Source organism: Bacillus rossius, chromosome 1 (genome assembly GCF_032445375.1).
Source record: "Bacillus rossius redtenbacheri isolate Brsri chromosome 1, Brsri_v3, whole genome shotgun sequence".
NCBI lineage: Eukaryota > Metazoa > Arthropoda > Insecta > Phasmatodea > Bacillidae > Bacillus > Bacillus rossius.
In genome coordinates, this window is record NC_086330.1 from 186,539,912 (window position 1) to 186,554,514 (window position 14,603).

At 36.0% G+C, this 14,603-nt stretch overlaps 1 protein-coding gene across 4 annotated transcripts in view; it reads right to left on the minus strand.

The window, feature by feature from the left end:
* LOC134527148 (copine-8-like) overlaps positions 1-14,603 on the minus strand; it is a 204,109-nt gene that overhangs the window by 55,431 nt on the left and 134,075 nt on the right. For all 4 annotated transcript variants that reach the window (XM_063359538.1, XM_063359539.1, XM_063359540.1 and 1 more), the window contains one exon: positions 6,715-6,945. In XM_063359538.1, coding sequence (XP_063215608.1) covers positions 6,715-6,945 — 231 coding nt within the window. The remainder of the gene's footprint in view (positions 1-6,714; positions 6,946-14,603) is intronic.

Sequence of the window (14,603 nt, forward strand, 5' to 3'; positions counted from 1 at the left end):
ATTTTATCAGCAAATTACAACCCACAACGTGAGAAACAAGTCCAACTAGTACTTCTCAGCTTTATAGAATGGTTATTTAACCAGCTGCTTTATTACCTTTATTGATTGAAATATAAAAACAGATATATAGTCGTTTGGAAGACATCTTATGAAGAAAAAATCATAAATTGCAGTGAGCTGATACTGTAGGCCTACTACAAACTCATTTAATCACGATAAAGTTAACAACGGCACGTTTAAAACTCCGGCCAACTCAATGATATCATAGCGACTGAAGTGTAGAGCTGTAGTAAACCGTATGTATTCGTTACTGAGTAACGGGTTTGGCATCTAGTAACGAGTAACGAAACGTTACACACGAATGCATTTTGTTACTCGCATTTTTCGTATGTTTTACGCATGCGCGCGCTTATTCGTTACAAAGAACAATGTTTGTTTATTAAGAAAAGTATAATTTGGAAATTCGTCGTCCAAGTTTTTTACTGTTTATTAAAGGTATTGTGTGTGTAGACAAAGTTTGAGATTGGAACAGAAACAACGTAAGAAAGTATTTTTTTACAAATTATAAATATGTATGTTTTTGTTTTTTATTATCGCGTATTTTCACGTTTTTTGTTCTTATCTTAAAAGAGATATTATAATAAAGCTGCTCTAATGAGATTTTATTGTTTCTTGGTTAACAAAAGCTGTTAATTATCAAATACTTTTAATTGTTTATATTCGATTTATTATTATCTACGTGACGTCATACTGTACGCATACAAAATACGACTCGATTCGTTGCTGTTACATAACATAGCATGTTATGCGGTATCAGAAGTAAAGAGAAACGATACGAAAGTAACGAGTACTAATTGTTATAGTAACGAATACATACGGGTACACTTTTTTTAGTTACTTTTACACCTCTACTGAAGTGCCAAGGAGTTGGACGAAAAGGGGTAGGAGAAAATGCTGTGTCGTTGCGGGAAGTAGATAACACTTCTACGTGCGAGACACGTGGGTGGCCGAGCGGGCGGGCTGGTAGTATTGCATCACCGCGCAGAGAGCAGCGGAGAGCAGGAAGCGTCCCTCATGATGTATGATAAGATAAGGCGGTGAACGTGCAGCTTACGCTACATAGCATAAATTAACTACAGAAGGAAACAAAGAATTATTAACGAATTATATACGGTGTTTTGGTTAAAATAAATATTTACGGTCATTGTAAACGACGTTATTGTGAATCGGCGACAGCTTAAATTGAAACATGAGTACTCAAACATTAGCGACGTTAATCCGAAACGACGTAAATCGGTACGACGTAAATTGAGGACTTACTGTAACACATTTGTGTATTTTAATTTTAAGGGAATTATTTTTATTTGTTGATCAAATGTTAATAGTTAAGAGATTCTTCAATTTTTATTTTCCTCAGACCTCCATAATTTCTAAATCTCTCTCCCTCAGCCACCACAGGCAACTTCGACCACACACGCGGTGAGACCACACAAGCGTGCCTTGTGTATCGCTCTGTGCCAGCCCAAGCGTCTCATCTCGATCACTTTGCGTGCCTTGCAATGCCGTCTCGCATGTCCTGTTTGCATTGCGAAAGTATTCCCCTTCTAAGGCCCAGATGTATCCCTCCACTGGTTAGTATCCCCCCCCCCCCCCCCCCCCCCCCCCGCAGTTTGTGCCTTTCCAGGCAAATTACTGCACATTGTTCCTGCTTGGGGCAGGCACTTGTTCTCTGTTCGGCCACCTCTTTACGTCATCAGTGCGCCGATTAAAATAAAATTGTGTTAAGCAATCATACTGCTACGAACGTGAGAAAGGCCGCGGCGCGTGCAGGCTCGGAGCTGTCTGGCGGCCCCGCACGGCCACTGATGTCACGTGGCCGTTGCAACGTGAGACGTGCCGCCCGTGCCTGGTGGATTACAAGGGTTGTCTCGCTTCCCTCCGCTCCCCTAGCGACGCTTTGCTATCTGACACCTGGCAGCTATCGCGCGAGCACCCAATGTCTTTCTCGAAAAATCTGGCGTCGGCTCGGCGCGGAATGACATGACTGGCCCCAGCCACGCTCGCGACTTCTACAAGTGGCACCTGGGCCTACATAAGCCAGGACGCCAGCCTCCGAGAGTGGAGAGTGGAGTTGATCCGGGTGATAGTGCCGCGTGTGCGGCAGAGTTCCGGGGCGACAGAGTCTGGGCATTAGTGTCGCGGGTGCAAAAGAGTTCCTGGGCGAGCGAGTTTCTCGGCAAGAGTGCCGCGGGTGCGGCGAGAGTCCTGAGCAAAGTTCCTAGCAAAGTGTCAAGCGGGTCCTCAGCGAAGGAAAGTGTGACGGCTGCGGCGGAGTATGGCGAAGGTGTCCCGCGACGGAGGTCCACGAGGGGTGCTGCGGTGAGAGTTGCGCCAGAGGTGCGGCCCAGCGAGGTGTGCGGTATGTAAAAACCGAGTGACTGGGGAATAAACATTTTTAAGTGTAATTCGTAATTGATTATTAGGCATTTATAGTAGATTATTTGTTAGTGATGTAAATTTTGGCAATAAATAAAACTGTGTAGTAAAATCTTTAATTGAGCTATCCATTTACGAACCTAGTAGTTTTTCCACAACAAATTATTTCATTTTAATAATTCGTAACAATACATTCAGGATGAAGTCGTGCGTATTAAGGGAATAGTATTCCCATTTTCGCCAGCAGATCTAATATGTAATGCAGTGGTTTCCCAACCTTTTTCAGCTGGCGACCCACCTTTCCTTATTGGAATACCTCCACAGTTCATCGGTCCATGGAGTAATAAACCTTATTTTTTTTATTGTATCCCTTTCTTATGTATATATAATTTACCATAAAATATTGCATATATATATATCTGTCTGTGTGTGTGTGTGTGTGTGTGTGCGCGCGTGTGTGTGCATGTGCGTGTGTGTGCGTGTGTGCTTTTTTGAGGAAACAGATTGATTATTGATCAACAATTTGTGTTCCGATTTGAAAATGGTTGCCAAAATATAAGCACTTTGTAGCAAAACATTTATTTAACAAAAGATAAATGTTTGCAATATAGTATGCAACAAGTGGTTTCATACTTACTAACAAGTGTTCCTAGGTGAAGATAAAAACTACAATTATAAAAGTACACAAAGATCATTTTAATTTTACAGGCAAAAAATTCATATAGCTTTGTTATGATTACAGTTAAGAAAATTGTTATCACAATATATCAGTATGTAAAATTGCTGTTTTAAAGTAAGAATACTGTATTAATGAGCTTTTTGGAACTTTTTTGATTTAACTAACACGTCAATGTCAGGATTGAATGAAGATGTTTATAATCTTAAGTCACTTTCAACATTGAGTTGATTTCTGTATTTGGTTTTTAGGAAAGCCAAAGTTGAAAAAGTATGTTCGAAAAAATACGTAGTGGTGAATAACATCAGAAACCTCGAGGCAGTTACGGAAATTGTTGGATATTCTGTCCTCGTTTCAATCCAAAATGTTGTTTAAAATATTTCTCCTTGTAGACTGACTATATCATTGAATCACAAGAAGGTCCAAAGAGTTAATTTTCCTGCAAAATAAAACAAAATAATATTACTGGGTTTTCAAAAACACATCCAAAAAATAAAAGGGAAAGCTTAAGTAGCCACACATTTCAAATTTCATTTGAATATAATAAAACTTCACAAAACTGACTTCTTATTTTGCAATAGAAAATTAAAAAATGCAGTATTACAGTATTATTATTATTAGAAAGAATTCAATTTTGTAAAAATTTTTCAAACAGATGCATTTACATTTTATGATTGTGATTAGTTATAGATTTCAAATTGTTAAAAAGAAATACATGTTTAGTTACAGTAGTATTTTAAGATTTAGAAGAGTAGTAGCATACCTGGGAGGTTGTGAGGTTAATATTCTTTAAAAGGTTGTCCTCATCGAATGGATTTTTAATACACTGCTTTCCTTCTTATATGGTGGGAAGTAGCATCTTAGACTAGAAGCCAAGGCTTCGAGATGATCAAAGATCATTTTTGAAGGTTCCTCATTTACTTTAAGATCATTTACATCCAAAAAATCGTTCAGAAGTGGGAAGGCATCAAAGATGCCAAAAATCAAGAACCAAGAAAACAATCAAAACACTATTCGATTTGTTTAGATTTTTCTTATCTTTTTTGATGGTTTATTCAATGGTTTATGATAGTTTTAGGATCGAGTTGCGACCCACCTGTAACCCTTCTGCGACCCCCTAGTGGGTCGCAACCCATCGGTTGGGAACCACTGATGTAGTGAATTGTATATTTTAATTTTATGGATTTTTTTAATACTTAGGTTCCTTTCCGATATTGCTATGACCTGACGTCATACAACCAACAATATTCGGTAAGTGGACGCCATTTTCACACTATATCATCCTAAATTCTGTCCTTTAATTTTTTTGTGTTTAGTCTTTAACTTTTAATTTTTTTTACACTGTATGGTTTCTTTGCACAGTAGGTCAAACCACACCGCTACAGACAGTACCTGTCCCACCCATACTGCGGGCAACAAAGTTCTTAGCACTGCTGCCCTTTTTGGATTCCATTCATCTAGTTTGCAGCTTCCATACAAAGTTTTGAAAATGAAAGTGGCCCCCAAATTTTTTACAACTCAAACAGTGTTTTGGACGGCTGGAGTGCTGTAGGAAGACCCAGATAAGAATGTTTTATATTATTATTTTGTCATATCAAAATAAAAAAGTCATGAATTCATTAAAATGAAATTGATGGTTCTAATATTAATTCTGTTTTAATAAGTTTGTAATGGAGCCCTCCGATTTAAAAAAAAAATTAGTTTTTTATGTTAGCTCAAAGTTATTTAAAATGCACCAAGTTGTTTTATAACACAAATACATCACACCTAATCATGCAATTCTGTCAACATAATTTTTAATGCAGTAATATATTTGTACATTCACTTATAGCCAAAGTAAAAAATACTATGTCAATGATATTTTCCTTTCATTTATAATACATTGCAATGCATATTTTTCCCTGATAAGTAAAACAATCCATTACTGATTTTTAAGTCATTAACATGAAAATGAAATAATAATGTTTCGTAGAATTAAATGTGTCCTGTGTCCCAAACTTCTGATGTATAATTTGTAAATCAGTTTAAATGAGTATTAGAAGGCCCAGTATGTATCCACACATCTAACAAGAATATATTGTGAAAATAACCGAGTGACAAAAAGGTCATATTAAATGAAAAAGAACTAAAACTGAGGCATATAGACTTCATAAAGTTTTGCATCTAAACTACAACTCCTTAACTTTATTAATAAGAGTAAGATGTACATAGCTTTCAAAAAAAACTTATATGAGCTAGTTCAATTTGAATTCCACTGTACACAAATTGTAAAACTTAGAACTTACAATTACCAGGTATGAATTAATTAACATTAACACATGAAATCCTCTTTTCTTCACTTTAAGAGTTTTAATGTAATATCTGCTAAAGAATCAATTTTCACTGATTTCTGAATGAATCCTATTACAAGAATCAAGAGAAATGGACAAGATATTAAAATGATATGAGCAGTTTACCAGACAGCTAATGTATACATTTTTTCATACAGGCATTGATTGATCCTGGAGAAGAGAAATGTGGGGGGGAGGGGAGGGGGGGGGCGGAGGAGGGAAAGGAGGGGGTGGTGAAATGTTGTTTATTATGGCTTGGGCTGAAAGACACACTAATGCTGTTTTTACCCTTTAATAATTAATATCTCAGTTACTTTCCCAACACAGATGTGCATTTCAACTTTGAAATAGACAAGAGTACTTGGAACTTTAGGCCGTATTGACAGTGATAGCAGTGATAATAGTGCACTCTTGTCGCCAGAAGAAGTAGATGGCATTGCACAACTCACTCTGCACGAGCAAAAAGAAATGTAAATCAGCAAAGTCAATTTTACCGTTATTCTGCAATGATCTGTCTCATTCGTTTGTCACCCGTGCATTCATCAATCATGTGACCTGTAGTCAATCAGATGGCCAGAAAAATTTAATCGTCCGTTCATCCAAATCTTTCCAAGTTTAACTTTTAAAGGATGGATAGACGAAATCTGAAGAATTTGAAGTGTGTTGAAGAATTTTGCATGCAGAATATTTTAAATTTTATTTACACATACTGTTTAGTGATAAAAATAAAAAGGAATTTCTCTTACATAATACTTCTCTAAATATTCTTATTGTACTCTACAGTAAAAATTGAATCAATTCACAGTGTTATTGTAACAAACCTAGCTTCAATACATTTATTTGAATCTCAACAAATTATTTTATTTTATTTCGCAATAAATTCTAAACAGTGCTTGTAATTTTAGTTTAAGTTCTACTCTAAAAAAATTATTTATTTAAAAAAAATGTCTTTTTAAAGAGATACTGTGCAGTAAAATGACATTGTAGTGAGTAACACTACACGTAATCAGCAACCCACAATAGAGGGAATAGAAAGGATTTCATTTTGTAAGAGGTTATTTTGTCTGCTTAACATTTATAATTTAACAATATTATTTGTATCAAATTAAATGTTTTTAATTTGAAAGCATAAATGTGCTATTTTACAAATAGGGAAAGACAACACGAATGACCAAAATGAAGAGGCCTATTTGAAGTGTGACTGCAACAGCATAATTTTGGGGTTGGAAAGCGGAGGAACTGCAAGAGTTAAGTTTAACTTGAAAATCACACCTGGTATGCCGGTGCAGAAAGGACTGTCAGGCTGCATGTTGACAAAGAACTCGTGGGAGACCTGGCCGTCAGGTGGCAAGCGGGCGCCAAACCCCAGCACGGGGAACAGCTTGTCCGAGTCGTAGTCCTGTATGATCTCGCCGACCGCGCACAGGGCCTGTTCGTACTGGTTGGGCTGCGTCCCGGCCACGAAGTGCAGCGACTCCGGGCTCTGCGGGTCCCCGTTGCTTGCTGGCCGACAACACAGCACTCACCCACCAGCCCGCCACTAGACTGACACACTAACTACGCCCTGCCACCTGCCACGACCAACTATCACCACTACTTACTATGTTTCACTGTCACAAAAAATTGCCCTATGAAACTCAAATTCTGAATCATCTTTAGTATTTTAAAAAAGTAAACAAATATGTATTTTACTGCAAGGAGAATTCTTAAACATATATAGCACATAATGTTTCTGGTACCATTTGCAAAACAACTCTACCAAACTGAAACTTTCTGTAACATTACATAAATGTCTGAACCCTTTTGTGCTTTATGGATGAACTTGAGAAGATTTTACATCTACAAGTAAAACATGTAACAAACACTACCATTACGCCATTACAAACACAGACATTTTTTGCACGTCATGGAACAGAATATAAGTACAAGCGCTTTCTTACTCATTATCAAGAATTTACACTGACTGCCAAGACAAAATAATAAAAAAAAAAATATATACACACACAGGTATTCACAACTAAACCAAGCTATTCACTTTTTAAAACTTAATAACTATTAATTTACTAACTTCTCTAAATATGGTTGTACTTAAATAAAAACCAGGTAATTTTTTTACTAGTTTCCAAGAGTCTAAATTGAATACAACACTTTAACCAAACAACTATTCTGCATAAAGAGGTTTCCCGTCTTGTTTGAACTGAAAAAAGTTAGGTTAATACCAAACCTTTTTTTTGTAATTACACGTACCGGGCTACAAACTGCTTGACAAAGCATATGGCTAGAGATGTCACAAGGTGTTTTACATTCTGTGATGCTGTTACTAATCATTAGATAGCGCAATTCATACTTGTATGAGTTCTGAGGGAGATAAATCTTTGAAAATGGGGAGGGCCACTTTCAGCTATAAGTAGTATACGTAATACAATTGGGAATTAGTACAAGGTGTGTCTGGCAATCCGGCATGCAATGCTGGGTTCAAAAGTATAGAGCACAGGTAAGAGATGGATACATTTGTTGACACAATCGTGGATGGTTATAGTCTGTCTCATGCTTAGACCGTAGTACAGAGTGTACGGCGACCACTGTTGCTGGATTGACACTACCCAGCTTATTTACACTGAAAATTTTATACTGTATACCATTTTTAACTACAATAAGTTTTGGTATTTTTTTAATTGTACAATAACTTGAGGTTAACTGTTGCTCCATCTGAAAACTTTTCATTTTTCTGACGAGACGGTAACACAAGGACTAGAGTCTGAACGACACTAAGAGACGTAGTCATTGCCATCAAGCAACACGCACAGAAATGTGCACAGACATGTCCTCGCTGTTTGCTGGTAGCAACACCAGTCCGGTTATTTAATTACCACAACTCGTATAGTTATAGGATACCAAGGCTCACCTTCATTAATCATTTCAGTCACACTTTGCCGATTACTAAGATATAATTCTTAATTTGTTTAAACTATACCATTTTTTGGTTATTTTATGTTCTAATAGTATTAAGCTATAATAATATTAATGTACAGCTATTATAATATAATAATTAAATTAAAAACTATTTTTTTTTCAAAGTCTTAAAGTTTGTCAACTAGAATGTACAAACACAATGACTCACACATTCAAGATTTGATAAACTCCATGTATCACTGAGGCATGCTTTGTCCACTTCAGTGGACGAATATACTTAAATGGTTGCAAATAATACCACGTGAAATAAATTATGCACAATGCCTAATAGGATGCAAACTTGAATGTCATAACATAACTATTTGAAAATGGATAATAATTGGTGACATCTTGCCAATTTTTACTAAGCACATATTTAAGTGACTTTTCAAGAATGTATATTAACAATATTAAAATAAAAAATGTACATGAAAGTATACAGAAGTATAAGTAAATTAATTTATAAAATTTTAAACAGCACACATCATACACCCACAACTGTGTGTGTGTGTGTGTGTGTGTGTGCGTGCACGTGTGTGTATGGAACAATGAAAGGGTTTTCATACTTTGGTAGTTTCAACAAAGCATTTAATTTCATGATAAAAAAACTCATCCAGATAGATCAGCTGGTTGCACTACGTTGTCTACTCAAGCCAATCATTGAAATATCTCTAAAATCTTACCACAGACTAATTAGTTACATATTACATTCACAAAAAACCCAAAAATTTCAAAATGTGTTGTAGGTTATGCACATGTTTGGATCAGGTCTGTTGTTAGATAAAACAACACTAATTTATAATAACATGTATTACAAAACATCAAAATTTATGATCAATAGTGGAACAGCAGTTTCCAACCTCAAACCACAGCTCCTGTTTGTTAGTAGCTGATGTATGATGTTAAGTGAGTGTCTAGTAGTATTTTCCTTAGGCACTGTTAATGACAGAGAGTATTGCTTATATTAAGTTATTTCACATACAAGATGAAATAAAATCAATAATGAGCACAGAACTATTTCCAAAAATGTTCTGAGATTTCATTAAGACTCACTACATTTCTCTAATTATTGTGTTGACTCCTGGCTATACATAATAATCCAAGTATGTAGTAACTATTTGAAAAAAAAATTCTTTCAGTAACCCATGTACTACAGGATATATTTTTTTAACTTTTAACTGCAATTTTTTTATAACACTGAATACTTGCAAAAGGCTTAGAGGACCTCAAACCTAATTATCGAAAAATGTCATGGGCAAAGTTGCATCAAGGCATTGAACATGCCAGATGTATATAATGGACTTCAATCGCCACATACTGCCATGCTACAAATTGTGTGAGGCGTTAATATTTCTAGTTGACAAATTGCTACAAAAAATATTAGGAATAAAATACAATCAACATCATTCACAACCCAACAATGTATATATTTTTTTATTTGGTCTTATTGTCTTGTCAACAATGAAGTCATGCTTTTTGAACACAAAACATCACAATGAAACTACATTGTATTACTTAATAACCACTTTACCCATAAAAAAAACTCAGGAAAAAAAATTATAACAAGAAATGAAAATAAATAAATACATAAAAACTAAAATATCTTCAACTCAAATACAATTAGGTGGTCCTTGATACTGTGAAAATACAATTAATTTCTAATTGTACTTAGATAGTTCAGTTACAGTTGTTAGTTGGTAGTCTGGAAACTGACAGGTGGGTAACTTAAAGGGACTTTGAAAGAAACCTAAAAAGATAAAGAATTAGTTCCTTCTGATTCAAAATTGATATATAATATTTATTATATGAATGAAGTGGTGGTGAAGTTGTAATGTTGCAGAACCCTGCCCTCCTAATTAAATAATTATTCTTTTAAACTATTTTCATGAATGAAAATATTTCTTAAAAAGTCTTTCTAATGATATTTTACCGTTTGTTATATATTTTAGGGTTGATATTTTTCACTTGCTATGTTTTTAAGAAGGTATTTATTATTTTATTAGACATTTTCTATCATTAGTAATTTTTATGTAATTATTCACAAAGAAGCCACCGTTTTAGATTTTTGCTTGGTTAGGCCTACTTTTTCAGGTTATTTCGAAATGATTTTAATTTGGTAAAGTAATTTGTATTATAATTGCTGTTTATAATGTGCATTAACGTGTTGGATGATTCTAGAACATGGTACTGTGTCTGGGCTGGTGTGATGGTTAGAAAGAGAGGCATGAGAGGCCTGTAAGTGGGAGTGAGAAAGAAACAGTGCTTCCCCGCCAACCGAGATAAAGACGGTAATTTCCCCCCTGCGTGGGAACTGAGTGATAACTGCTCTCTCACGGTGTGGGAGAGAGAACGAGAATGGAAGTCCCCGATTTCGATGTGAAATTGAAAAGACATAGATCAGGGGAAGCCCAGAGTTCTGTGTGTAAAAGGTTTTTTCATGTATTGTAACTTGTTCTGTGATTGGCTTGTATATGTAGCATGAATGAAGCGTGCGTGTGATTGGTCGGTGAGGTCATGTGACGTCTACTCCCTGCGTGGAGGAGACGAGTTCATGAGTTCACCAGTTGTCTGCCGACTGCTGCACCAGTAGGTCGCGTTCGGTGGCTTCTCGCTAAATTATAATGCAATTTACTAATGGATAATTTCACGTTGGTGGTCGGAGCCAGGCCTATTATTAAATCAACCTAATTTTCTATATATTTCGTTTCGGGTATAACTAGAAATTGCGGCCACCTTCGTAGGCGTTTTGGCTCGGGGCGAGATTCGTTTTCGCAGGGTGCGGCCCTGTTCCAGGTCGCACCATCTTCGTGTACTTGCAGTAAAACATTACTAAAGGACGCTATTTTTTCCATTATTTCTCATCACGCGAACTACGAGCAATTTTCGACAGTCAGATATACATGTGGAACGAGTGAATGAACAATTGTAAGTGTTTGGATTCGTCGGGGCATTCTGTTTGGAAAAAAATAAAAAACAACAAAAATTACAATCAGCGTTGAACTGTTTATTTTGTATATAACGAACTGTTATATTTGGCGCCCGGCCGCGCGGCTTGAATTTGGACACGACCCTGAGAGCAAGACGGACATTTTCGGTGGTAAACAAAGATGATCTCCCAGAACTTTCGGCGCAGCTGAGCGGTGAATGCAGTTTTTCTCCGCGGCGAGAGACAACGGGCTGATGCAGCGAGTGAAGAGTTCCAGAGCCGGCGGAAAGCAGTACATCCAGGGACAGATCGACCCAAGTCACCATGGAACTTCAGGCTTGTCTCAACGAGGGACTTCAGGACCTCATTGCCAGACATCGAGATTGTCACTTCGCGTGACATCGCGGGATTAATCGCCGAAAATAGCAAGTCGAAAAGTGGAATTAAATTAATTGTTTGCATTGTTTTTCTTTTGTATTGAGCATTCAACTAAGATTTGCGGTAAAATTGTTGTAATTTGTATATCTCATTATGACAATTAGTAGCCCAGTTGAGGTTATGGGGGGGTCAGACCAAATTATACAATTACTATTGTTAATACAACAGGAAATGAAACAAAACTGTCAGGAAATGATGCGGGACATGACACAGGAAATGAAACGGGGATATTGGGAACTTATTCAGGGACAAAAGGAAATCATCAACAAAATTGAGGTAAATTCACAAGAGATTGCGAAGTTTAGGAGCGAAATAGGCACACAGTTGCGACAGGAATTTGGCAGGGTGGAGAACAAACTTGATGACTTTAAAATTAAATTTAATGAACAGGTAGCCACGTGTACAAACAAAGTAGATGAGTGTGCAAATAAAGCAAATGTAGAAACATGTGAAAGGGAAATAATAGTGTCAAAAGAAAATGTTGAATTTATTGTGCCTGATGTACATGAGCATGTAAACATTGAGAATAAATGTGAAAAATTCCTAGATGAGGTAAACAGGGAATGTTTGGACAATGTGGTTGAAAAAATTAGTAAATGTAGAGTTAATGGACATGTGAACAGGTTTTTGTGTAAACAGATGAAAAAAGTAGAAATTTAAATGCAAACGTTCTCAGATACACTTAAGGATGAGTTTGCTAAGGAGGTAATCAGGGAATCGAGTTTTGCAGATTATGGAGAAATGACAAAAGGAAAATTTTTTCATAACAATAATGTAACGAAATGTGGGTTGTGTATGCCGAATAGTGTACAGACTAAAACTTTCGCACTGATCCATGTGAGAAAAACTGTGCAACTCGTTCAGAGGGTGTTTGTGTGGAAACATGTGTACAGAACTGTAGCCGAGATAGTAAGCAGTTTTTTGGTATGTGCAAAGACAGAAGAAATGAGTGGTAAATGGACAGGGGTGATGCAACCTCTGGAAACAGTGTGTGTAGACATGTTTGGCCCACTGCCGAGATGGAGGGGTGGAGTCAAATCTAGTTTTGTGGTGTTTGAAGTTTTTTAAATTTTTTGCATTTTTTTTGCCAATTTTTGTAAATGTTTTTCAGATTTTTTATTTTTTGAATTGTATACTTTTTAATTATGTTTTGTATTTTGTAGAGTTTTTGTATTTTTTGAAGAATAGTTATAGTATAATATAGAAATACACAAATAAGATTTATGATAGCAAATTTTTACCAGATTCTTAGAGAGAAGGAAGATAAATACATGAAAGTTAATGTGAATATTTTCTGTTGTAATAATAATAATGGTATAAATTCTTTTTGAGTAGACAGTTATTAAATATTATGTGAAAAAATGCTTTACATTATGAGAATTTCATTGCACTTGGCTAATGTTTTTTTTAATGTTATGTCATGGGAAGATGTTAACTGAAATTTATTATGAGTTATTTTTTTTTTGAAAATGATATAGTTTTGAAATGGTTAAAGACTTTAAATGAAAATACCACATATTGGTAATACTAAATGTTTGTTTTGGATTGATGACAGGGTGACAACATCATATATTAAAGGTATGAAGTGTAATGCTAAACGTTAATGAATAACAGTCGTCGAGTTTTGAAGCTGCAGAATCAGTTGTGTGTTCATGATGGCCAGAGTTTAGGTGAATTTTGGTATTGTCCTAAATAAGCAGCAGATGTTTTTTTTTTTTTGTGTAATGTGGTTTGTGAGGCAGCTGGGGGGCCAGGAGGTTAATTTTAAATGTGTTTCCGGCATGGAGTCCGATGTTTTTTTTTTTGCAAGGGTGCGTCCCTTCTCCTTGGTTGCTCCCACCCCTCATCAAGGTTAATTTTATGTGCTGTTGTTGCTGAAAGGGGAGGTGTGATTTGAAACCTGAGGAAGGACATTAGTTCATGTAATTTGTTTTTGAAGAATAGAAACATACGTCTGTATCTTAATGAAGTATTTGTCATGCCATGACTATAGAATTGTCAACTTGTTGTTTTGTGGAAATTTAATTATGGTATGTAAAGCATAAAATTTGATGTGTAATGACAAGTGCAGTGTATATTTGTGTATAGCTTTGTATAATTTTTTGTTTTAAATTTGGTCAATAGGTTAGCCGAGCTGACTAGCAGCTAAAAGGGTTGTAATTGAGCGTCCCTTACCTTTCGGCTAGCTCAGGAGTTAGGAAGGAATGATAGAGGAGTTTGGAAAAACTTTATGTAATTTGTGGGTATATTTTTTTTGTGTAATAGGTTAGCCGAGCTGACTAGCAGCTAAAAGGGTTGTAGTTGGGCGTCCCTTACCTTTCGGCTAGCTCAGGAGTTAGGAAGGAAGATAGAGGAAGTTGGGAGAAATTTGTGTATTTTGTGTGTAATTTGGAAAAAAGGTAGCCGAGCTGACTAGCAGCTAAAAGGGTTGTAATTGAGCGCCCCTTACCTTTCGGCTAGCTCGGGAGTTAGGAAGAAGGGAGTAAGGAATGGAGAAGAGAGTTGGTAAAACTTTGTGTATTGTTATGTGTAAAAGGTTAGCCGAGCTGACTAGCAGCTAAAAGGGTTGTAATTGAGCACCCCTTACCTTTCGGCTAGCTCAGGAGCTAGGAATGAGGGAGAAGGAAGTTGGAAGGAAAGGAACTGTGTGTATTTTTTATGTGTGATAATGATGTTTTTGTGTATTTTTTATATTATGATTAATGATTCTAAGAAATGTAAGTAAATAAGGTAAAAAGGAAATGCAGTGTGTTGATAACAGAATTAAGTTTGTGTGTATTAGGTGTAAGAAATTTTGAATATGATAAGTGATGATGTAGTGTGTTATAAAAAAGTTTTTTAAGTT